We start from the raw sequence: 25,481 nt of genomic DNA on the forward strand, positions 1-25,481 counted from the left end.
AGTTTTGTTATTTTTTTAAATCAAAGCATTTTGCAGCCTTTTAAAATCTGTTTTGATTCTTTTTCAGAGATTGCTTTGATTTGGGTGCTTTGTTCCTGATATTTATGAGTAATGGTATCCCTGACTTAATCTTGCAAAGTCGAGAGACAATATTCATTTATTCTATAAGATCTTTTAAAAATACCTCTATTATTGAAAGGGTTTTTTTAAGGTGCTTTGGTTAGACTGAACAAAATGTATGAAATGCTGTTAAAGTAATGTGAGATGCCACTAGGTATCTGTAAGTGAAAACATTCTCACTCAGTTCAGCAGATGAGTGATAACATTGCATGCAGTGAGATTCATCAGAGTCCTATGTAGGGATGAACAACTGCAAATACATCGTTCTGTTTTGTCTGCATGGAGGAGGACGTAAATAGAAAACTAAGGAGATATATAGTGAAGAACTGCAAATTTTGCAGCTTTGTAAATGTTATTTATATGATGTGGGTTCTAGGTTGGCTAAACTGCAGTTTGAAGTAACATCAATGCTGAAATTAAATTGGCATAGCCCACTGTCTCTCTCTTTAATGAACTCTGAAATAAATCAAGAGGTCTCTGAGTCCTCCACATTTATAGTGGTTTCATATTTCAGACTGTCTCAAATCAGGTGTTGCAATATCTCCAATTTTTGTAGCATTCTGATTCCTGAATTTAAAAGAAGTTGCTTTTTGAAAACTTACTTAGATATGGATTTTCTGAGCTAGCATAAGTAATGATGAGTCTCATTTTGTGCATATACAGTGGGTCTTCCATTTGGAGGTCTGAGTTTTAGAGTTAAAACATAATAAAGAACCTCCTGGCCCTTGCATTAAGAAGAATATTTTGTTTTGGCTATTTAAAAAATACTGTTAACTCATTATGGTAGACTAGAAGGTTGCACCCTGATAGAATGCATGGAGTAGTTACAAAAGAAGTGCTTTACTGATTCAAAATATTGATCCATTAAATCCAGTATCTTGCTCTGGCAGTAGAAGTTTAAAAACAAAACCATAATGCACCTAACTCTTTGTGCAAAATTGCATATAGGGTGATGATGGGATAATCAAGAGCTTCCTTCTGACCCTTCCAGTGTGTCAGTGATCATCTTATGCCTTGAAGTATGAAATCTGATTATCTTTATCAGAGTATGTTTATAACAGATATTTTTGAATATTATACCTACAAATGTACAACAGTTACAAATGTGATTGATCATTGTTATGTTATTATACAACCTTTTAAAAAAATTCAGTGACCGTGTTTGACTCAATGACCTTCTGTGGCAGAATTCACAAGTTATGAACTAGTATTTCCTTTCATTTTATTCTAAATTAATAAAGGGACAAATTCTTCTATTCTTAGTCACCAATCCTACAAATATACAGATATTTAACTTTATTCATATGAATTTGTCCTATAAAATCAATGGGGCTACTCACAGGAGTAAAGTTAAGCAATGTATAAATGTTGAAAGATCAACTCAGTACTTACTTGTATAAATCTCCCTTCAGGTCAATGGGAGTTTGCCTAAGTACAGAATTCAGGATTTCCCTATCAAGTGATCTGTTGTTTTTACTCTTTAACATAATACTAGAACAAGGGAATGATTAGTTTTCACTATACCTTTATACTGTCACTATGGAATACTCAGTCAAGTCCCATCTAACTCTTTTTTTCTCCAGGCCAATTCTAGTTTTTGTAAATTTCACATCTTGTTTGTTGCTATTAGAAAAGGAGTACTTGTGGCACCTTAGAGACTAACCAATTTATTTGAGCATGAGCTTTCGTGAGCTACAGCTCACTTCATATCCGATAAAGTATAAAACTGAAAGGGATGCTGTTTGAGTAGTTTGACTTTTCTTTGAATAGGAATAAAATGATGATGAAGAAAATTTCACTAGATTTTCATACTATAAATAGTTATCTTTCAATCTGTTGCTGACAAATGTAAAACAGTGGAGTAAACTAATAGCAGGGAAGTTGTTTTAACTAGTCAAGAAGATTAAGACAAATGTCCATTTTTCAATAATATTTTGTATAACATGAAACAAGTGATTACTATAACTAAATCACTTTTTATCACAACAGAATATTAAATTGTAGGGACCAAAGTAAATTGGAATATTGCCATATTCATAGGGGTAAGATAAGCAGGATTTCACTCTAAAACTGGAAGTAAGACCGAGTTATTCTGGTGGTTTGATTTGCAGTGCTGCCATTCTTCCTGCTGGAGAATAAGTACCAGGTTTCTTGACCCTCTAGAAGATAAAGAACAGAAGTATAAATCCAAAGGAAAACATATTGCAATGTTCCAGTTTAAGATGCAAAATAAAGATTTAATTCTGGAGCTTGTAGTCTCTGCCTACCTCCTCATTAAAGATGAGAGTAGATCCAAATCCATAGACCCACCCAAAGAAGTGTGCTGTACACCTGGGCATCTCTCTGGGATGGCAAGAGAAAATAATCTTTTGGTTTCAGCTATGGAAATAGCCTCTGCAAGTGGGCACAAGCAGTGGAGAGGACTAGCTGCTGCAGAGAGAGGTGTACTTTGATTGTGCCCCATTTGGACTACTGTAGAGCTGGGCTCTGTGCCACGGAATGTATGTGCACCCACCTTGTGCACCCTAAGTCCTTTTCTCTCTCTGTAGTCATGGAGGTGTGGTCTGTACGTGCTGCTTGGAGCTTATCAAGGGTGACCTGGTACATAGCTATTGTGACCTCAATTGGACAAAATGTGGGTATCCCAATATAGTTCCATAAAATTATATACACACTCAACCTGAATGAACATCCTCAATTCCAAAGTCTTCAAATGCTTTTTAACCTTGGTGAGAGCCTCTCTTCTTTAGAAATCCAGGTGAATATTAGGGGAAAAGCCCTAAATAGACAGTAGCTCTAATTCAGAAATCTTCTTGCACAAAGCCAAACTTGAACTAAAGGTCATGTTTTTGAAAGGATTAAACCCGGAGGAGAGAGAAGAATTGTTTATGATGCTCTAGAGGGCAGCTAGGAGTAACAGGGCAAAAATAAACAGTTTAGGCCAAAAGAGAGAGAAGTTTAGGTCAAATATCAGAACATATTTCCTTATGGTGAGTTTTAGTAAATTGTAAAAGGGTTTCCCAAACCAGAAACAAGACTGGATAGAGCAATGGAGAATATATTGTAAGGAACAATTTTGAACTGATTCAGTGTGTGGGTGCGGGTGATGTTGGTGGCCTGAGATATAAAGGAAATCTGACTAGATGATCTGGTGTTCCCTTCTGGCCTAAAACTCTATGACTCAATGAACTGGCCCCCAGTGAGGTGATCTAGGTGAATGTTTAGGTCTTTTCTACATCTAAATTCTAATAAGATATTGCACTCTCTTATGATGCTGCTTTCAGCTTTTGAGTTCCATAATGTGGTTTGTTTGTATTTTCAAAGGCAGTACAAGTTTTTATTAAAACTTTAACTAGAAATTCAAACTTTTATATATTATTGCTAAAAAAATTATTAATTAAAATATTTCCTCAGTTAATGCATAGACTTTATTTGTTTTGCAAAGGTTGCTCTTGAAACTTCTGCATATTATTATTTATTTTATATATTGCATTAGTATCTTGAGGCCCTAATCAGGGATCAGAGCTCCATTGTGCTAGTCACTGTAAAAACATCTACCTGAAAAAACCCTGCCCTGGAGAGTTTACCATCTAAGGGCTTGTCTTCAGTAACAAACTCACTAGAGTTATAGCACAAGTGTTCACGTTAACTCTTTTTATGCAGACACTAAACCCCCACAATCATGTGTTGCTGGTGGTATCCAATGAGGCAGCTGGCACAGTTGGGGATATATAGGGTTGCCAACTTTCTAATCCAGTGGTAGGCAACCTATGGCCCATCAGGGTAATCCGCTGCCTGTCCCCAAGACCATGTTTATATTGGCCATCTGCAGGCATGGCCGCCTGCAGCTCCCAGTGGTCACAGTTCGCCGTTCCTGGCCAATGGGAGCTGCGGGAAGTGGCATGGGCCGCAGGGACATGCTGGCCACCACTTCCCGCAGCTCCTATTGGCCAGGAATGGCAAACTGCGACCACTGGGAGCTGCAGGTGGCCGTGCCTGTGTATAGCCAATGTAAACACTGTCTTGTGGCCCGCCAGCGGATTTATCCTGACAGGCCGTATGCAGCCCGCAGTTTGCCCACCACTGTTCTAATCACACAAAACCGAACATCCTAGCCCTGCCCCTACCCTGAGGCTCCGCCCCTGAGTCACTACATTTCCTCTCCCTCGGTGGCTCACTCTCCCCCACCCTCACTCACTTTCACTGGGCTGGAGCAAGGGGGTTGGGCTGTGAGAGGGGGTGAAGGCTCTAACTGGGGGTGCAGGTTCTGGGGTGCGGCCAGAAATGAATTCAGGGTGAAGGAGGGGACTCCAGGCTGGGTCAGGGAGTTGGGGTGTGGGGTCAGGGAGTTGGGGTGCAGGCTCTGGGCTGGGGCTGAGGGGTTTGGGATACAGGACGGGGCTCCAGGCTGGGGGACGGGGCCAAGGGATTTGGAGCATGGGAGGGGGCTGCAGGTTGAGGCAGGGGATTGGGTTGTGGGAGGGGGTATGGGCTCTGGGTTGGGGGGCAGGGTCTGGTCTGGGCTGGGGCCAGGGATGAGGGGTTTGGGGTGCAGGAGAGGGGTTTGGGGAGGGGCCGAGGGATTCGGAGTGCAGGATGGGGCTGTGGATTGAGGCAGGGAGTTGGGCTGTGGGAGGAGGGCTCTGGGTTGTGGGGGGTCTCAGGGCTGTGCTTGGGATGCGGGCTTACCTCAGGTGGCTCCCAGTCAGCGGGGCTAAGGCAGGCTCCCTGCCTGTTCTAGCTCTGCGATGCGCCCTGGAAGCATCCAGCAGGTCTGGCTCCTGGGTAGGGGGCAGGGCCAGTAGGCTCTGCGTGCTGCTCTTACCCGCAGACACCACCTCCCATTGGCCACGGTTCCCAGCCAGTGGGAGTGCAGAGCCAGTGCTGAGCGCAGAGCCCCATGGCCCCCCTGTCTAGGAGCCGGACGTGCTGGCCGCTTCCGGGGCGCAGCACAGTGCCAGGACAGGTAGGGACTAGCCTGCCTTAACCCTGCAGCACCGCCAACCAGACTTTTAAGAGCCTGGTTGGTGGTGCAGAGCGGAGCCACCAGGGTCCCTTTTCAACTGGGTGTTCCGGTCGAAAACTGCACACCTGGCAATCCTAAATATAGGCAAGGCCTTGAGTGGGCCTCAGTCAGGTTGGGCTACTTCACACCTAGCTGTAACTGCCATTGCAGTAGTACTTGACCTGTGGCAGAGGAAAGATGCCTCCACAAGGCTAGACAATGGTATTCCAAGAACTGACACTGAGCAAAGAACACCAAGCATAATGTTGTTGAATATCTCTAGAACCAAGCGTATCCGCTTTGTGATGGAAGCTTGCCTGGGAGGTGATTATCCAGAGGCCTCTTGGACACACTAAACCACATTCTTCTTCCGTTTTTTTTTATAATCTTCATTTCTGAAATAAAATACTTTTACAACTACAGTTCACATATTGCAAAAAGTAAATATTTTCTGGGGTCAAGGGCATTAACTTTTAACTGTTCTTTTAACTGAAATTGTTGCATTGCAGTGCACAGATTAAACAGCAGAGCGTTTTTCTTTTGCTTTGTTTTAAACAAACACTGTGATCTCCCTAGTTATGAAAATTAAGCCCAGCAAGCAGGAAGATGTTGCAAAGATTTCAGAAGAGATTGCTAATTTGTGCCTTATAGCAGACTTGTGCACTGGGATACAGCTCTCAATGGTTTAAACAGATGAGATATAGTTTCTTTTGAGTATGTTTAGCTATGGAATGCCATTATCATTGTAGTTATCCTCTTTACTGACAAACTCTGCAGTCAGTGTAAAGTTTGTCAGGGATGGAAGGCCAGCGATGTAAGCCTGCGTGGGGCTGTGCAGCAGGAATTAGAGAGTGGGTAACTTCTGCAGCTTGCAGAAGGAGATTCCACACTGGCCCCAAACAGGGCAGGCATGGGATAGCCAAGAGAAAAGCCATGGTACTCACATGATGGAAGTAGCATGGTAGGCTAAGGTTACAGCTGTTACATCAGCCCAGAGGCTCAAGCAGTGGCTGTGGTGAGGCTGTTCTGCAACCTTTTCCCTGGTGCCAGATTTTGGGCATAAATGGATTTCACCTCTGTAGCACAAAGCTACATTATTGAGGTTTTAGGGCCTCAAAGACATTGACTTTATGTGCCTTGACCCTATGGACATCAGTTAAATTTCAGTGTGAGGGCTTATATACTTGTAGTCCACGGTCTTGGGTGGGCCCTCTGTACAGGAATGTGTTTTTGTTTTGGGGAATTGCCTTTTATTTTTAAGCAAAGCCTTCTAACTTCCTACCAAACATTCATACAAATAACAAGTATCTTTGGCCTATCTGTTTTTCTAAGATACATGCTTTTCTAACAGACTTGGCTGTCAAAGGACTGGACAAATTTGTGACTATTAAGGATATCAAACACAACATTTGAAAGGTAATTTTCTCTTACAAGAACCTGACAAGAGACATGGCAGACCAGCAAAGTAGTTTATAGCTGTCACTAGAGTCTGGTCCATCTGGCCTGCTAGGAATTGTGACACTGTCAAAGAAGAGAGGAGCCCCAACTCACCTGAGTTAAACCAGTTTGAAAAGCTGCAATATGTAAATGAATAAGTAGTTATGTGCTATCAAATATATCCAGAGCCTTATAGTTATTTTTATTGCAAATATATTCTTCCTTTTAATCCAGTAGAATTCTTCATGCTAGATAACTATTCTGACTGATGACTTGTTGATCAAGTGTGTGAACGGGATCCAAGACCCATACAAAGGGATTATTTCCATTAACTTTGTTGGGCTTTGTATTAGGACCCATATGTAGTGGCAAACTGACACAAAGAAAAGAATTGGTGAACTGCATGTCCATCGGCTGTTAAGTCTTGATCCTATTCCATTGAAATCAATGTGTATTTTGATATTGATTTTAATGGGAGGATCAAGCTCTTAGAACTTAACCGTTTAACCGCTTGGGAGTAGGCCTACATTCTAATTTCCACATAACTGAATTAGTTGATAATTGAATAGTTATTAAAAACATTAAGTAGAACCTCGCTAATCTGCACTTCATTAATCAATGCACATTAAAAAAAATATTAGCACTGTCCCCCTAAATCTCAGCAAAGATGTAATAGTGTGAATACTACTATGTTTTAATGTCTTCCAGATCATGGGGTGGGCATCTATTGAGACTTTTGTAAATTGAAAGTAAACAAGGTAATAAAATCATAAGAGAACACTGTAATGAGGTCTTATGTTAGTAAAACTTCCATTTTGTAATTCAAATATACTAATATATTTACTAGAACATTTGTATACATTTATTGATATTTCCTAAATTAAAATCACTGAAATTAATAAACTACATTCTTTGCCTTATTATCCTTTGTGGTTTTTTTATTCTACTAGTTCAACTATGCATTAAATCATAAATTTCAGTCATTCACAGTGGGTGTCTCTGTCATTACTGCAAATTAGGAACATCAGAATGCCATATTGGGTAAAACCCCTGGCCCATTTAGTCCAATATTCTGTCACTGACAGAGACCAGTACCACATGCTTCAGGGGACGGTATAAAATGCTCCATAACAGACCATTTTATAGCAAACTGCCTACAGGGGAAGTTTCTTCATAAACTGTTAAGAGATTGGCGTATGTCCTAAAGCATGAGGAGTAGCCAGGTTCTAGGAGGCAAGGCCTTAATGGTCTCTTTTGTGGGTTATTTGTTAAATGTAAAGGCCCAGATCCTCAAAGGTATTTAGGCTCCTAACTTGGAATGAAATTAATGGAAGCTAGGAGCTTAAATACCTTTGAGGATCTGGGTCAAAGTTTTCTGTTCTTAGCTGGATTTGTCCCCTGGATGCACTTGTTTTTCATATATATGCTAATTCAGACAGGCCAACAGGTGTAGGGAAGGGTGACAAGAAGAAAGTAATTTGAATCGAGTATTAATTTCCTTTGAAATTGTATTTAAGCATGCTCAAAACTGTATTATAATACTAAAATAAAATTTGGAATCTCTCTTGATCTTAAATGTAGATTACGCTTCCCCAAAGCGTTCTCCGTTTACGTAACTACTATATGCCTCATAATGACTGTTTTAATGGAAGCAGGTTTGAGCAGGGAAAGGCCTCAGAGTCTCCACAGCTTTCTCAGCTTTAGACACTGTTGCACTGTAGCAGAATGGATGAGTGAGCTGCCAGAAGAAAGTATATTATTTAGTAGCAGATTTATTTAGCATTACTGGTTATGGATGCATGCACAAAGTACGCACATAAATATCAAGCTTTCCACATAGACTCGTAAACTACTAATCCAGGCATGAAAATATTTAACACTAAATTTTTAGGAAGTATAAGCATCTACTTTTAAATATCTGGATTCCTTGAAACTACAAGTTTTACTGAACTCCATCATTTCAAAGGACACAGATTGTTGCACCATGTAATATACCATGTAGTGTCTTTGGACAAAATTTTGAACATCCACTCTGCACTGCATAGCTCTTAAAAAGACACGTTTTGAAAGAGCAGGAGGCTTGTCCTTGAACAAAATATTGCCTTCCTCCCCACTGCAGTGCTGTGCAATAGCAGCCTATATCCCTCCACCCCTGCATTTCATTGGTGTTGTGTGCAGATTGTTGGAGGTGAGAGTAATCTACATATGTAAAAGATTGTTTTATGCCAATAGTAACTGCCCTGAATGACATGACAACTTGTTCAGAAATTATCATTCAAAGGACACTTGGATTAAAAATGTGTCCTGGTGTATTAATACCTTAAGGCTATTAATAAGTGAAGGCCTTGAGTCTCATGTACTGTTGATACTCCTTACCTGCTCCTTGACACTGTCTTTCTTTGGCTTTTATGCCCCTGGCCTCTCTTGCTTCCTCTCCTATCAATCTGCCCACTATTTCAGCATATCCTTTGATGGTTATTCTTCCTGCCCTCCCCCTCTTTGCATCTGTGGCCCTTAGGGCTCAGTCTTCAGTCCCCTCCTTTCCATCCTACGTGACTTCATCTGCTTACATAGATTCAGAAGCCAACACTAGGAATTAATGTTAAGAAAATGTTTTCTCTCTCAGGAGAATATGTTTTTGCTGGGGGTTAGCTTGGCCCTCTCTTGCAAATATTGTGTGGGGCATGTGTCTGGAGTCAAGGTTTGAGGTGGGATTTTGCTGCCTCTCCCCCTTGACCTACGGGGAGTTTGCACTGTGTCTCTTAGCCCTGGTCTACACTAGGACTTTAGGTCGAATTTAGCAGCGTTAAATCGATGTAAACCTGCACCCGTCCACACAATGAAGCCCTTTATTTCGACTTAAAGGGCTCTTAAAATCAATTTCCTTACTCCACCCCTGACAAGTGGATTAGCGCTTAAATCGACGTTGCCGGCTCGAATTTGGGGTACTGTGGACACAATTCGATGGTATTGGCCTCCGGGAGCTATCCCAGAGTGCTCCATTATGACCGCTCTGGACAGCACTCTCAACTCAGATGCACTGGCCAGGTAGACAGGAAAAGAACCGCAAACTTTTGAATCTCATTTCCTGTTTGGCCAGCGTGGCAAGCTGCAGGTGACCATGCAGAGCTCATCAGCACAGGTGACCATGATGGAATCCCAGAATCGCAAAAGAGCTCCAGCATGGACCGAACGGGAGGTACGGGATCTGATCGCTGTTTGGGGAGAGGAATCCGTGCTATCAGAACTCCGTTCCAGTTTTTGAAATGCCAAAACCTTTGTCAAAATCTCCCAGGGCATGAAGGACAGAGGCCATAATAGGGACCCAAAGCAGTGCCGCATGAAACTGAAGGAGCTGAGGCAAGCCTACCAGAAAACCAGAGAGGCGAACAGCTGCTCTGGGTCAGAGCCCCAAACATGCCGCTTCTATGATGAGCTGCATGCCATTTTAGGGGGTTCAGCCACCACTACCCCAGCCGTGTTGTTTGACTCCTTCAATGGAGATGGAGGAAATACGGAAGCAGGTTTTGGGGACGAAGAAGATGATGATGAGGAGGAGGTTGTAGATAGCTCACAGCAAGCAAGCGGAGAAACCGGTTTTCCCGACAGCCAGAAACTGTTTCTCACCCTAGACCTGGAGCCAGTACCCCCCGAACCCACCCAAGGCTGCCTCCTGGACCCAGCAGGCGGAGAAGGGACCTCTGGTGAGTGTACCTTTTAAAATGCTATACATGGTTTAAAAGCAAGCATGTGAAAGGATTACTTTGCCCTGGCATTTGCGGTTCTCCTAGATGTAGTCCTAAAGCCTTTGCAAAAGGTTTCTGGGGAGGGCAGCCTTATTGCGTCCTTCATGGTAGGACACTTTACCACTCCAGGCCAGTAACACGTACTCGGGAATCATTGTACAACAAAGCATTGCAGTGTATGTTTGCTGGCATTCAAACAACATCCGTTCTTTATCTCTCTGTGTTATCCTCAGGAGAGTGAGATATAATTCATGGTCACCTGGTTGAAATAGAGTGCTTTTCTTCAGGGGACACTCAGAGGAGCCCATTCCTGCTGGGCTGTTTGCCTGTGGCTAAACAGAAATGTTCCCCGCTGTTAGCCACAGGGAGGGGGGAAGGTTGAGGGGGTAGTCACGCGGTGGGAGGAGGCAAAATGCGACCTTGTAACGAAAGCACATGTGCTATGTATGTAATGTTAACAGCAGGGTTTACCCTGAAAGAGTGTAGCCACTGTTTTATAAAATGTGTCTTTTTAAATACCGCTGTCCCTTTTTTTTTCTCCACCAGCTGCATGTGTTTCAATGATCACAGGATCTTCTCCTTCCCAGAGGCTAGTGAAGCTTAGAAAGAAAAAAAACGCACTCGCGATGAAATGTTCTCCGAGCTCATGCTGTCCTCCCACACTGACAGAGCACAGACGAATGCGTGGAGGCAAATAATGTCAGAGTGCAGGAAAGCACAAAATGACTGGGAGGAGAGGTGGCGGGCTGAAGAGAGTAAGTGGCGGGCTGAAGACAGGGCTGAAGCTCAAATGTGGCGGCAGCGTGATGAGAGGAGGCAGGATTCAATGCTGAGGCTACTGCAGGACCAAACCAGTATGCTCCAGTGTATGGTTGAGCTGCAGCAAAGGCAGCTGGAGCACAGACTGCCACTGCTACCCCTCTGTAACCAACCACCCTCCTCCCCAAGTTCCATAGCCTCCACACCCAGACGCCCAAGAACGCGGTGGGGGGGCCTCCGGCCAACCAGCCACTCCACCACAGAGGATTGCCCAAAAAAAAGAAGGCTGTCATTCAATAAATTTTAAAGTTGTAAACTTTTAAAGTGCTGTGCTTAAAGTGCTGTGTGGCATTTTCCTTCCCTCCTCCACCACACCTCCTGGGATACCTTGGTAGTCATCCCCCTATTTGTGTGATGAATGAATAAAGAATGCATGAATGTGAAGCAACAATGACTTTATTGCCTCTGCAAGCGGTGATTGAAGGGAGGAGGGGCGGGTGGTTAGCTTACAGGGAAGTAGAGTGAACCAAGGGGCGGGGGGTTTCATCAAGGAGAAACAAACAGAACTTTCACACCGTAGCCTGGCCAGTCATGAAACTGGTTTTCAAAGCTTCTCTGATGCGTACCGCGCCCTCCTGTGCTCTTCTAACCGCCCTGGTGTCTGGCTGCGCGTAACCAGCAGCCAGGCGATTTGCCTCAACCTCCCACCCCGCCATAAACGTCTCCCCCTTACTCTCACAGATATTGTGGAGCACACAGCAAGCAGTAATAACAGTGGGAATATTGGTTTCGCTGAGGTCTAAGCGAGTCAGTAAACTGCGCCAGCGCGCCTTTAAACGTCCAAATGCACATTCTACCACCATTCTGCACTTGCTCAGCCTGTAGTTGAACAGCTCCTGACTACTGTCCAGGCTGCCTGTGTACGGCTTCATGAGCCATGGCATTAAGGGGTAGGCTGGGTCCCCAAGGATACATATAGGCATTTCAACATCCCCAACAGTTATTTTCTGGTCTGGGAATAAAGTCCCTTCCTGCAGCTTTTGAAACAGACCAGAGTTCCTGAAGATGCGAGCATCATGCACCTTTCCCGGCCATCCCACGTTGATGTTGGTGAAACGTCCCTTGTGATCCACCAGAGCTTGCAGCACTATCGAAAAGTACCCCTTGCGGTTTATGTACTCGGCGGCTTGGTGCTCCGGTGCCAAGATAGGGATATGGGTTCCGTCTATAGCCCCACCACAGTTAGGGAATCCCATTGCAGCAAAGCCATCCACTATGACCTGCACATTTCCCAGGGTCACTACCCTTGATATCAGCAGATCTTTGATTGCGTGGGCTACTTGCATCACAGCAGCCCCAACAGTAGATTTGCCCACTCCAAATTGATTCCCAACTGACCGGTAGCTGTCTGGCGTTACAAGCTTCCACAGGGCTATCGCCACTCGCTTCTCAACTGTGAGGGCTGCTCTCATCTTGGTATTCATGCACCTCAGGGCAGGGGAAAGCAAGTCACAAAGTTCCATGAAAGTGCCCCTACGCATGCAAAAGTTTCGCAGCCACTGGGAATCGTCCCAGACCTGCAACACTATGCGGTCCCACCAGTCTATGCTTGTTTCCCGAGCCCAGAATCGGCGTTCCACAGCATGAACCTGCCCCATTAGCACCATGATGCATGCATTGGCAGGGCCCATGCTTTCAGAGAAATCTGTGTCCATGTCCTGATCACTCACGTGACCACGCTGACGTCGCCTCCTCGCCCGGTATCGCTTTGCCAGGTTCTGGTGCTGCATATACTGCTGGATAATGCGTGGGGTGTTTAATGTGCTCCTAATTGCCAAAGTGAGCTGAGCGGCCTCCATGCTTGCCTTGGTATGGCGTCCGCACAGAAAAAAGACGCGGAACGATTATCTGCCGTTGCTCTGATGGAGGGAGGGGCGACTGACGACACGGCTTACAGGGTTGGCTTCAGGGAGCTAAAATCAACAAAGGGGGTGCCTGTACATCAAGGAGTATTTCAGGCAGGACTGCACGGAGGGTTCCAATAAGAAATGGTGCACCATTTAGTTATCATTCTTATTGGAACAAGGAGGTTAGCCTGGCCTCTGATTGATACATGGCTAGATTTACCTCGCTGCACCTTCTCTGAGTGACTGCAGTGTGATCTAGAGGAATGAGTCCCCTAGACAGGGGAGGAGGCAAATGAGTACAAAACAAATCTGGTCTATTTCTTGTTCTGAGCCACTCCATCTATCTTTTACATCTTTGGCTGGCAGCAGACGGTGCAGAAGGACTGCATGCCATCCACATCTCATGGCTGCTCGGCAGAAGATGGTACAGTACGACTGCTAGCCATCTTCATCTCTTGCCTGCCTGGCAGAAGATGGTACAGTACGACTGCTAGCAGTCCGTATCGCCTGCCCGCTCACCATAAGACGGTTCAATAGGACTGACTGCAGGACTAAAGAGAATGACCTGGTCAAGTCACTCCAAATTTAGTCCCTGCGCCCATGTCTGCCCAGGCGCTCCCAGCCGACGTGGCCAGGAGCACCTCGGACACGACGAGGACGACTACCAGTCGTATTGCACCGTCTGCTGCCAGAAGGCAATGGGTTGCTGCTACTGTGCAGCAAAGCCGTACCGCGTCTGCCAGCATCCAGGAGACATAGGGTGATGGTTACCTGAGCGGGCTCCATGCTTGCCGTGGTATGGCGTCTGCACAGGTAACTCAGGAAAAAAGGCACGAAATGATTGTCAGCCCTTGCTTTCATGGAGGGAGGGAGGGAACGGGGGCCTGACGATACGTACCCAGAACCACCCGTGACAATGTTTTAGCCCCATCAGAGTGCTCCATTGTGACTGCTCTGGACAGCACTCTCAGATGCCCGATTGTTTGCCGTTGCTCTGACGCCGGGAGGGGCGCTTACAGGGTTGGCTTCAGGGAGCTAAAATCAACAAAGGGGGTGGCTTTACATCAAGGAGTATTTCAGGCAGGACTTCACGGAGGGTTCCAATAAGAAATGGTGCACTTAAGTTATTGTCCTTATTGGAACAAGAAGGTTAGCCTGGCCTCTGATTGATACATGGCTAGATTTACCTCACTGCACCTTCTCTGTGAGAGACTGCAGTGTGATCTAGAAGAATGAGTCCCCTAGACAGGGGAGGGGGGGAAGCAAATGAGTACAAAACAAATCTGGTCTATTTCTTGTTTTGATCCACTCCATCTATCTTTTACATCTTTGGCTGGCAGCAGACGGTGCAGAAGGACTGCATGCTATCCTCATCTCTTGCCTGCCCAGCAGAAGATGGTACAGTACGACTGCTAGCAGTCCGTATCGCCTGCCCGCTCACCATAAGACGGTTCAATAGGACTGACTGCAGGACTAAAGAGAATGACCTGGTCAAGTCACTCCAAATTTAGTCCCTGCACCCATGTCTGCCCAGGCGCTCCCAGCCAACGTGGCCAGGAGCACCTCGGACATGACGATGACGGCTACCAGTCGTACTGTACCGTCTGCTGCCACAAGGCAAGGGGTTGCTGCTACTGTGTAGCAATGCCGTACCGCGTCTGCCAGCACCCAGGAGACATAGGGTGACGGTTACCTGAGCGGGCTCCATGCTTGCCGTGGTATGGCGTCTGCACAGGTAACTCAGGAAAAAAGGCGCGAAATGATTGTCTGCCCTTGCTTTCACGGAGGGAGGGAGGGAACGGGGGCCTGACGATATGTACCCAGAACCACCCGCGACAATGTTTTAGCCCCATCAGGCATTGGGATCTCAACCCAGAATTCCAATGGGCAGCGGAGACTGCGGGAACTGTGGGATAGCTACCCAACAGTGCAACGCTCCGGAAGTCGACTCTAGCCTCGGTACTGTGGAAGCACTCCGCCGAGTTAATGCACTTAATGCACTTAGAGCATTTTCTGTGGGGACACACACACTCGAATATATAAAACCGATTTCTAAAAAACCGACTTCTATAAATTTGACCTTATTCCGTAGTGTAGACATACCCTTAGGAAGAAGCTTAAGGGAAGGCTTGGGTGAGTTAGTTTACTCATCTATATTTTTTCCTCTTTAGTATACTTCTAATTCAACTTATTCACAGTTTGACACTGACACAGCCTGCAGCAGAAGTAACTGGGTGAGGGTGAAAAACCTCCTTGTCCTCAGAGAGTACTAGAATCCTACCTACCAACCTTCAAACCCTTCTCAACCTTCCTTTTCCTCAGTACATCTTCCCTTCAGCCTTACAGACTGTGTCTGTACTAGGGAAAAAAGGTGTATTCTTAACTCAAGATAAAATGCTAGTGAAATAAAGGCAGTTTCAGAGTGGTAGCCGCGTTAGTCTTATCAGCAAAAACAACGAGGAGTCGTTTGGCACCTTAGAGACTAATAAATTTATTTGGGCATAAGTTTTCGCCCACTTCATGAACCCACTTCATCAGATGCATGGAGTAGAAAATACATGAAAAGATGTGAATTACCTTACCAAGTGTGAGGTTAGTCTAATGAGACCATTCAATTGACAGCAGGATACCAAGGGAGGAAAAATAATGTTTGAATTGAGAATGGCTTATTTCAGACAGTTGACAAGAAGGTGTGAGTAACAGTAGGGGGAAATTAGGTTTAGGTTTTATGACAACCCAACCACTCCCAGTCTTTATTCAGGCCTGATCTGATGGTGTCCAGTTTGCAAATTAATTCCAGTTCTGCAGTTTCACAAGATCTGAGAGAGTGAGGGATTGTCCTTCAGGATAGGTTGTAGATCCTTGATGATACATTGGAGAGGTTTTAGTTGGGGGCTGAAGGTGATGGCTAGTGGCGTTTCTTTGTTGGGCCTGTCTTGTAGTAGGTGACTTCTGGGTATCTACAACCTATCCTGAAGGACGGTCCCTCACTGACCTTGGGAAACAGGACAGTCCTTGCTTACAGACAGTCCCCCAACCTGAAGCAAATACTCACCAGCAACTATACACCAGACAACAAAAACACCAACCCAGGAACTAAACTCTGCAACAAACCCCGGTGCCAACTCTGACCACATATCTATTCAAGGGACACCATCACAGGACCTAACCACATCAGCCACACCATCAAGGGCTCGTTTACCTGCACATCTACCAATGTGATATATCATGTGCCAGCAATGGCCCTCTGCCATGTACATTGGCCAAACTGGACAGTCTCTATGCAAAAGAATAAATGGACACAAATCTGACATCAGGAATCATATCATTCAAAAACCAGTAGAACACTTCAATCTCCCTAGTAACTCAACAACAAACCTAAAAGTGGCAATTCTTCAACAAAAATACTTCAAAAACAGACTCCACCATGAAACTGCAGAACTGGAATTAATTTGCAAACTGGACACCATCAGATTAGGCCTGAATAAAGACAGGGAGTGGTTGGGTCATTATAAAACTTAAACCTAATTTCCCCAATACTAATTTCCCCCTACTGTTACTCACACCTTCTTGTCAACTGTCTGAAATGGGCCACTCTCATTACCACTTCAATCTCCCTTGGTATCCTGCTGTCAATTGAATTGTCTCGTTAGACTAACCTCACACTTGGTAAGGCAATTCACATCTTTTCGTGTATTTATACCTGCTCCTGTATTTTCCACTCCATGCATCTGATGAAGTGGGTTCTAACCCACAAAAGCTTATGCCCAAATAAATTTGTTAATTTCTAAGGTGCCACAAGGACTCCTTGTTGTCAAGGCAGTTTATAATTTTTGGAAGTTAGAAGGCCAGTTAAAGACTGAGGGAGCCTAGTATTTAACTCAACCTGCTAACTCATGTGAAAACAACAAACTGTCTTGTCTTCACTAGCATTTTACCTTGAGTTAGTTAGCAATACATCTTTTCTTTTCCTAGTGCAGAAAAGGCCATATGAGGGAGAAATTTGAAATGTGGCAGGTTCTCCTCTACCCCCCTCCCCTAAATATGTTCTTTAAAATCACTGACTGACAACTGCATTTACCTGATGATTTGGTGGGGGAAGAGGTGTTCGACTATTGGGCAGATGAGCATAAGCATGAAGAGAAAGGCAAAGCTAGTCTAAAGTGGTCATGTGATAGGTAATGCTGCTCGAGCAAGATCAGCAGACAGGAAATGCAGATGTTGTATTCTGGGAGATGTAGTCTCTTTCAGCTCTGTTAGCCAGCGAAAGCATTTCTGAAAAAAAGATTAAATGAGACATATCCCAACACTTCGTGCCTCAAACTGCTGCAAAGTATTAACATGTTTCTGGTGGGAAGAGAACTAGGCCCAGGCTGGAAGGGCATCTGGCCTGTGAAGAAGATTATTTGAATGACATTTAGGGTGAGAACTCACATATAACCAGTTTCTTTAGTGTATTAAGCTCAGTTTGCATTCTCTATTTTCTTCGTAATCAGCCTTTTTCTGTCTGCTACCTCCTTAACTACTTAAAATACACCTGTTACAGTTAATCAATTTATTTCTGGTTTATAATATAACCCGGTTTATGCAATTTCTAACGGGGGGGGGAGGGGGGAAGAAGTGTGCACATCCCTCTTCCACACTGAGGGAAGCGGCGAATGTCATAATATATCTTTGGATCTGTACTCCAAGGGAGTTGGACATCTGAGTGCTGGAACAAGGCCCTTAAGATGAGTCTTCCCAAAACTGATCTGCAGCTGGGTGTGGCCCTGCCGTGTGTATGTAGCTTTTAAGAGCCTGACTCAGCAAAACAGATTAAAAGGGACCTATGCTGGCAGAATGGGTAGACTGAGGGGTATCGCAGCCCAAACAGTCACATCAGTATTAGGAAAACAAGGGACACATTTTAAAGTATTTTAAATCCAATCCTTTCCTTTTAATGCTAAGGGCTATAAACATCCTTAGCAACTGAGGAGCACTAGGTACATCAGTTTTACTAGACCTTGGCTGTATCCTTCTACACTGTATCTTCTGATATGTTTGAGTTAGAAACATGTCTAGGATTTACCAGTTGGGTGTGTGCTTTCTCTCCCACCCTCCCCCCTTTACAAAAAAGCCACATTTCACAACTATAAAATAGGGGATTTTCTTGCTGTAGCAGTTGATACACATTACACAGCTCAGGAGCTGCCACCATTTGTGACAGTGGAAATAGGCATTTCAATGCATTTCTACGTCTCGCTGAAACCCATCCCAAAAAATCATTCTAAGAGGTAAAAAACAGGAGACAACAAAGAACGAACAAGCAAGGGGAGGAAGACAAAAGATTAAAACATTTGAACACAATCAGTAGAGCTCTTATTGGTGGCTATTTCAAAGATTATGGGTAGAACACAGCTTTACATTGTAAAGCCATTCACTTGGCAGGGAAAGATGTGGGACATTCATGATCACTTATTTCTGCCCCTTGGTTGTCCATTTGCACATGCAATATATGCGTGCAACTCAATGTTAAAGTTACCTTCTTTTTTAATCAGGCTTTGAGCATCAGGATGGGGCTTTAAATTGTTCATGCCTTTCCTAGAGCTGTTCTAAGTTAACACTACATAAATTCATGTTCAGAATGTTATCTTCAAATTTCAAGGCTCAGAACCTTTACGAGCCTGCATACTACAGGAGCAAGGGATGAGATTTTCAAAAGTCACTTAGGTGACTTTGAAAAATTCCACTCCAGATGAATAAGCAAGTGTCTCATGATGCAATAGTTTGAGACTTACTACATAACTAACATGGTTTTACCTTTGGCTCAGAAAGAATAAAGCTATGCCCATAAGAATATGTTTACACGAGGATAAAAGCCCCATTGCATGGCTGTGGCTGGCAAAGGTCAGCCGACTCAGGCTCTCAGCGCTCAGATTGTAGGGCTAAAAATTGCCATGTAGACATTCAGGCTCAGGCTCGAGCCTAAGCTGTGGGACCCTGGGAGGCTGGAGGGTCTCAGAGCTCAGGCTCCAACCCGAGTCTGAATCTCTACCCAGCAACTTTTAGCCCTGCAGCTAGAGTCAGCTGACCTGGGCCAGCTGTGGGGTTTTTATCCCCCTGTAGCCATACCCTTTGAAAGCAATTCAGCCTGCACATAGCAAACTACAGGATAGGCTACTTAACTTTTTGCCCAAACTGCTGTAAATGCCTTTCAGTTTCAGGAATCTTGCCTGTAACAATATTTTGTCAGCCAAGGTGCTGGTGGTACTCAGTCCAAGACTGAATTTGAAGGATGCAGAAAATCAATGACTTGCAGTCTTTTTTTTTTTTTTTTAAATGATTTCAAAATAAGTTAGTATGCTATTTATATTTGACACATTTAATGAACGTTTTCAGATAATGCAAACTCTCCTTTCTTTACCTTGCAAACTGGCAGCTTTTGGGGCTTCAAGTTGATGCGACTTAACACTTGAAGTCACTCTGAAGCTACATCTTTTATTGCTTCTATAACAGAATGGAGTAATGCAGGGAGAAAAGAGATCAAGTCCAGATTTAAAGTACTCTAGGAATAAGCCCCTTCTCTAATCACTGCAACCTCCCTCATGGTAAGTGATTCAGGTTTTGTTTTGAGGGCTTTTTTGTGTGTGACAATCTTCCACTTTTTCTAAATAGAGAGCAATTTACCTAAGAAAGGCATCACTGAAAGACTACATGCCATACAGATTTTATTTCTTGCACGTATTTTCCGATCTTGACCAAATGAAAGAATACAAGCATCAGCAAATCTATTAGTTCTTAGTGCTGAGAGCTGTAAATGGGTGTATTTGAATGAAGAGGAAGGACATGTGTCACTCAGGGTGGTAGTACATGGGTTTTGCCTTCTGTATACAATGGTAGAATCTTTGCAACTACAATGGATGTTTAAAAGCGTCAAATAATTGAGATTTCCAGATGCACTGGAAGTAAAAGATTGGTTTCCAGAATTTTTGTCACATTAAAAACTTGTTTAAGATTTATGTTTAAATCTTTATTTTTATGCAAGAGAATCACAAGCCATACAAACCATTTACATAGGAAATTAACTGATTTTAATAATCTACCATGTTTGTACACAATCACCGTACTCATATTTTTTTAGGTCCAATAAATTGAGTGTTGTGTTTAATTTCCAAGCACACTGATAGCCCCATATTAGGTGATCTGAACTGTTTTCATGAAGATGTGAACATAAAGTGTAACACCATAAAATAACTGTTTTTTGAAAGTTAGTCATACCAACATATTACTAGAATATCTGATGGATTTTGGTAGCGGTGTGATTACATTCTTCAGCAGATGGATGGCTCTTCTACTGCCTGAGCACCTTCAATGACTGCTTTCACACACTTGGCCATTGTCTGGGATGCTCTACTGATTGGATCTGCAAAGACATTTATTTTGGTATTGAGTGTTCATTTCAGAACACAACCAATAGACCTACGGAGAGACCTAAAGTCATAAAACCCCATGGTTTACTAAAAATCTTTATCTGGGGAATATAAAAAACCCCACACACACTTAGTTGAAAATACAGGACCAAATTCTAGACCTTACTCGTACAAGTTTCCATTGAGCTCATTGGGAATTTTGGCTGAATAAGGATTACAAGTCTGTAGCATTCAGCCCTCTGATCTTAGATATCTCAGGTAAGAACAGTAGGTACAAAATTTTCCAAACAGAAGCATGGTGTATGTGGGTGTCCCTTTAAGGGGTCTTAATATTCTGGAAGCACCTTTACAATTAATTAATTATGCATCTGTGTGTTATAATGTAGCTCTAATGAAATAACACAGCAAAGCTATAAGAGTGAGATGAGTTAATACAATTCTACTTTCATCAAGTAAGGCTATGACCACATACCTGTCATATAGAAATCTCTAATTGTGAGCTGAGGTGGAACAAGAGGGTCAGCAAGCAACTGTTGATTCACTAACTGCAATGGAAAAGAAAGAAGGTATATTAGGAGATTAAGCAGTCACCTATGAGGCAGGACTGTGTTACCACAGTACTTTTTTGACTACGCTCTCCTGCTGTACAGTGCACTGTGTGCTTAGTACTACATATAAGCAAGCCTCTTACATAGTTTGATGCTCATAGTTTAAATGTTCATACCTTGGAGAGCTCATTCGCCTGGCTGAAGTAGTTAGCTTGCTCTACATCATCATATCGGACCAGGTTAGGAGAAACTTCTTCCAATCTGTTCCTTACTTGATCGAGGTTATCGTAAGGGAGGGTCACACCAGTTAGCTTTAAAAAAAAAAAAAGCCACAAGACTCCATCAAATCTAGTCCTCTGGCCAATACATATTAAGTATTTAAACATTAACTCAAATATCTACAATGAAGCAGGGAGAAAAGCTCCACTAATTTGAGGAGTGAATGACTAAAGTGCTAGTCCTGTGCTTAATTTGCAACATATTGTGTTGATCTCTTGATGCCAGTAATTAAGTTTTCTGGATATTAAGAGCTGGAGTCTGTCTGTTACTCAAGGAAGAGGGGAAGGACAAGGACAGAAGCGTGGCTTCTCTTCTACCATGCAAGCAGTAGAGTCAGATCTCTCTACAGCATTCAGGACAACACTACAAGAGACCGTGGTTGATAAACCATATCTCCTAGGGCCAGTTAGGATGTGTTCAGCCCTACCACACGTTATCAGCACACATACTGTCAGGGGATCCACACTGTTCCTTTTCGGGGAAGCAGTAAAGCATGCTCCCAGTCTGTCCTCCAGGTTGCTCTAGGGAATCCTGCCTTGGCTAACAGAATTTGCTGCAGTTAAAAGTCATCCATTATACATTCTCAAAGCATATCTAGGAGCTGTAATAATGTCAAAATCTCAGAGTGGAAAACACAATCCCATTTACCCCACAGACATCATTAAAGGCAGTCTTGCTTCATATTAATTCAGTCCCACACATACTCCCATGAGACTTTGTACCTACAATCCTGAACACAAATCTGCATTCTAAAAAAGGTACTGTAAACAGTTTCCAAGTTCCATTTAGATTCTTACTAGAGCTTTCAATTTCTAATACAGTTACAGTACCTCAGAGATGGCTCTAATAATTCTCCAGTCCTCTCTTGCCATGCCAGGAGGTGTTACTGCTACTTTTGTCTGCTGGGCCCTGCCCTCAGTGTTCACATATGTTGCAGATTTCTCTGTGTAAGCTGCTCCTGGGAGAATAATATCAGCCATGGGAGCGCCCACATCACCATGATGTCCTGAGGGAAAAAAATGGGAAGAGGAAAGCCAAGTTCTGACGGGAAGCTACACAGGAATAACTATAGGGCATCTGTAAGCATAATTCAAGAGGAATGATGTATTAACACATTAGAACTACTGTATTCCTCTTAAAAAGGAATTTTTCTTCTGAACTTTTGCTTGAGTAAATTTACTGTTCAGGAAAGACTGACAGCCCTGGAGATTAAAGTCATACTTGTCCATAACATAAGTAGCCTAGCTGGACCACAACCAGTGTCAAAAATGGAGATTGAACTATCATATCCATTCAATTCTTGGCCTTAGCTAAGACTGCTGTGGGAAAACATGGGTATCTAGATCATTGGTAATTACTACTTTTGTGACATGGACTGGAATGAGAACAGCCTTCCATTAGTAGATTTGACACCATGATCAAGAGGGTAAACCAATTTGTATTTTTTTGCCAATAACCCCAGGTATCCAGTGGGAAGGTTTGTTTTCCTAAAATATGAAATAGTCACTTCTCCCTGCAGCAGTTAAGTTCAAACATTTTTTCCATTTCCCAACAGAGGTGAGAAGGAGGAATGTCAGTGCCGTGTGAGCAAATTAAGTTTAAAAATATTTTGCGCTAAAGCTGATGATAAAAATAAAAAGCATGTGAAGTCATATTCATAATTGTGTCCTACTGGTTAAATTGTTTGAGGCAGTATTTCTTGAATTATTTGTTCTAATTACCCTGATAGATGATAATGCAATCCTTTGGCAAATCTTGACGTGTTATGCAACCTGCATCTGCCCCCAAAAGATACAGTACTTTGGGAGGGTTCTTCCGGATTGCATCCACTCCTGGTTTGAAACCTAGATCCAAAGCAGCTACTTGGCTTGCAACCCTGCAAAGACAGACAGACTTATTAAAGATTATAAAGTGTCAGGTTCTCCCCCACATTTCCTTTTCAACTTTGAAATATTTTAAAAGGGGCATACATCTCAATTTGACATTTAGTCTTTTTTTTTTTTTTAAAAACACAGTTAAAAGTAATGCTGATCTGAAATTTGATGAAACATTTATTGGAAAATACTGATTAGCTGAAACACACAAATTAAGTCAGTTTTGATTACTTTTGTTAGGAAGGTCTCTCACATCTAAGTCATAACCAGAGAGCTACACCCCAGTGGTTAGAGCACTCACCTGGGATGCAGGAGACCTAGGTTCAAGTCTCTCTCCTGGATCAGGCAGTGCAGGGACTTAAAAGTGGGTCTCCCACACATCCCAGGCGAGTATCCTGACCACTGGGCTTTTGGCTATTCTGGAGTGCGGCTCAAAATTGTGTACAAAAAAATATAGCTAAAGATCGGTCTTGTCCCGATGTGAAACGAAAAAAAAAAGGGTCAAAACCAACATTTCACAACTGAATTCTTATTTTCTGGCCAGCCCTAGTTAAAGAGTTTCTGTAGTACACCTGCAAAATGTCACATTCTCCATACAGAGTGTTGTCAAATACATTAAATTGGAAGGGAAAAAAAAGTCTATTTATACGCTTATAGTAATATTAGGTGTTACCTGTACTAATAGGCAAACATTTCAAAAAGAAAAAACATAATTTTTAAGTTAAGTTGACTCTGTGCCATTAATGCAGCCTTGCATTAATCTACTCACCCATGATGAGGAGGAGATTAGGTTTGCTTTTTTTGTTAACAGGGTAATGCTGGGGAAAAATAGATTTAAGCTTAGATCAGCTATTTTTTTGGACAGTTTTGGAGGCTGTGTTAACATTGCTACCCCTTTTGGAAAAATGCACAGCTTGTCCTCCATCCAACGATCCCTATATGGAATTTCCAAATACTTTGGTTTTAAAATCAAGGAAACTGACCTTTACACCCTTGAGCCCTTTTGAGTGCCCTCCACCCCATTTAAAAATAAATAAATAAAATAAAATAAATAGTTACATATGTTTATCTGCTACAATTACAAATGCACCTTTTGTTGGAGCACCCAAACTTTCTTATGATTGACCTTTCTTATGGATTTCTACAGTATGTGCATGGAAGTCTTAATACAGAAGAGACTACCCAAAGGTACCTCATACTACATGCCTTTTCAAATGTAGTATTTGGAGAGAATGACTTATTTTTGTTTCACCAATATTTTAATGTGAATTTTCTCTCTTTGCTATCAGTGTTGTATATTTAATTTATATTCAGGGGACCAAATTCTTCCCTCATTATACCAGTGTAAGTCTATTGACTTCAATGGAGTTACTCTCTCCAGATTTACACTCATGTAAAAGAGTAACTTCACTCAAGATATTCTCCTTTACAGGCATTGACAAACAGGTGTTTCAGATTTAAAGTATCTCAGTTACAGTCTTAAGCAGAAAACAGACTAGATGGAACTAGGGTTCTTGTTATCCTTAGCCCTGATCTACACTAGAACTTTAGGTCGAATTTAGCAGCATTAAATCGATGTAAACCTGCACCCGTCCACATGATGAAGCCCTTTTTTTCGACTTAAAGGGCTCTTAAAATCGATTTCCTTACTCCACCCCTGACAAGTGGATTAGCGCTTAAATCAGCCTTGCCGGCTCGAATTTGGGGTACTGTGGACACAATTCGATGGTATTGGCCTCCGGGAGCTATCCCAGAGTGCTCCATTGTGACCGCTCTGGACAGCACTCTCAACTCAGATGCACTTGCCAGGTAGACAGGAAAAGAACCGCGAACTTTTGAATCTCATTTCCTGTTTGGCCAGTGTGGCAAGCTGCAGGTGACCATGCAGAACTCATCAGCAGAGGTGACCATGATGGAGTCCCAGAATCGCAAAAGAGCTCCAGCATGGACTGAACGGGAGGTACGGAATCTGATTGCTGTATGGGGAGAGGAATCCGTGCTATCAGAACTCCATTCCAGTTTTCGAAATGCCAAAACCTTTGTCAAAATCTCCTAGGGCATGAAGGAAAGAGCCCCATCAGGCATTGAGATCTCAACCCAGAATTCCAATGGGCAGCAGAGACTGCGGGAACTGTGGGATAGCTACCCACAGTGCAACACTCCGGAAGTCGACGCTTGCCTCACTACTGTGGAAGCGCTCCGCCGAGTTAATGCACTTAATGCACTTAGAGCATTTTCTGTGGGGACACACACACTCGAATATATAAAAACGATTTCTAAAAAACCGACTTCTATAAATTCGACCTAATTTCGTAGTGTAGACATACCCTAAGTAGTAGTTAGTTCCTGATAGCAAACAGGCTCATTAGCAAGAATTATCTTAATAAGTAGTTTAAA

At 43.1% G+C, this 25,481-nt stretch overlaps 1 protein-coding gene across 2 annotated transcripts in view; it reads right to left on the bottom strand.

Moving 5' to 3' along the window:
- Nucleotides 1–19,631: 19,631 nt before the first annotated feature.
- The window catches only part of NDUFS1 (NADH:ubiquinone oxidoreductase core subunit S1), a 29,533-nt gene continuing 23,683 nt past the window's right edge, over nt 19,632–25,481 (bottom strand). For both annotated transcript variants that reach the window (XM_073306578.1, XM_073306579.1), the window contains exons 15-19: nt 22,932–23,086; nt 22,041–22,216; nt 21,108–21,242; nt 20,856–20,928; nt 19,632–20,376 (exon numbers count right to left, since the gene is read on the bottom strand). In XM_073306578.1, the coding sequence (XP_073162679.1) occupies nt 20,285–20,376; nt 20,856–20,928; nt 21,108–21,242; nt 22,041–22,216; nt 22,932–23,086 (631 nt within the window). In that variant the 3' untranslated portion in view covers nt 19,632–20,284. The remainder of the gene's footprint in view (nt 20,377–20,855; nt 20,929–21,107; nt 21,243–22,040; nt 22,217–22,931; nt 23,087–25,481) is intronic.

This window comes from Lepidochelys kempii, chromosome 11 (assembly GCF_965140265.1).
Source record: "Lepidochelys kempii isolate rLepKem1 chromosome 11, rLepKem1.hap2, whole genome shotgun sequence".
NCBI classification, from domain to species: Eukaryota; Metazoa; Chordata; order Testudines; family Cheloniidae; genus Lepidochelys; species Lepidochelys kempii.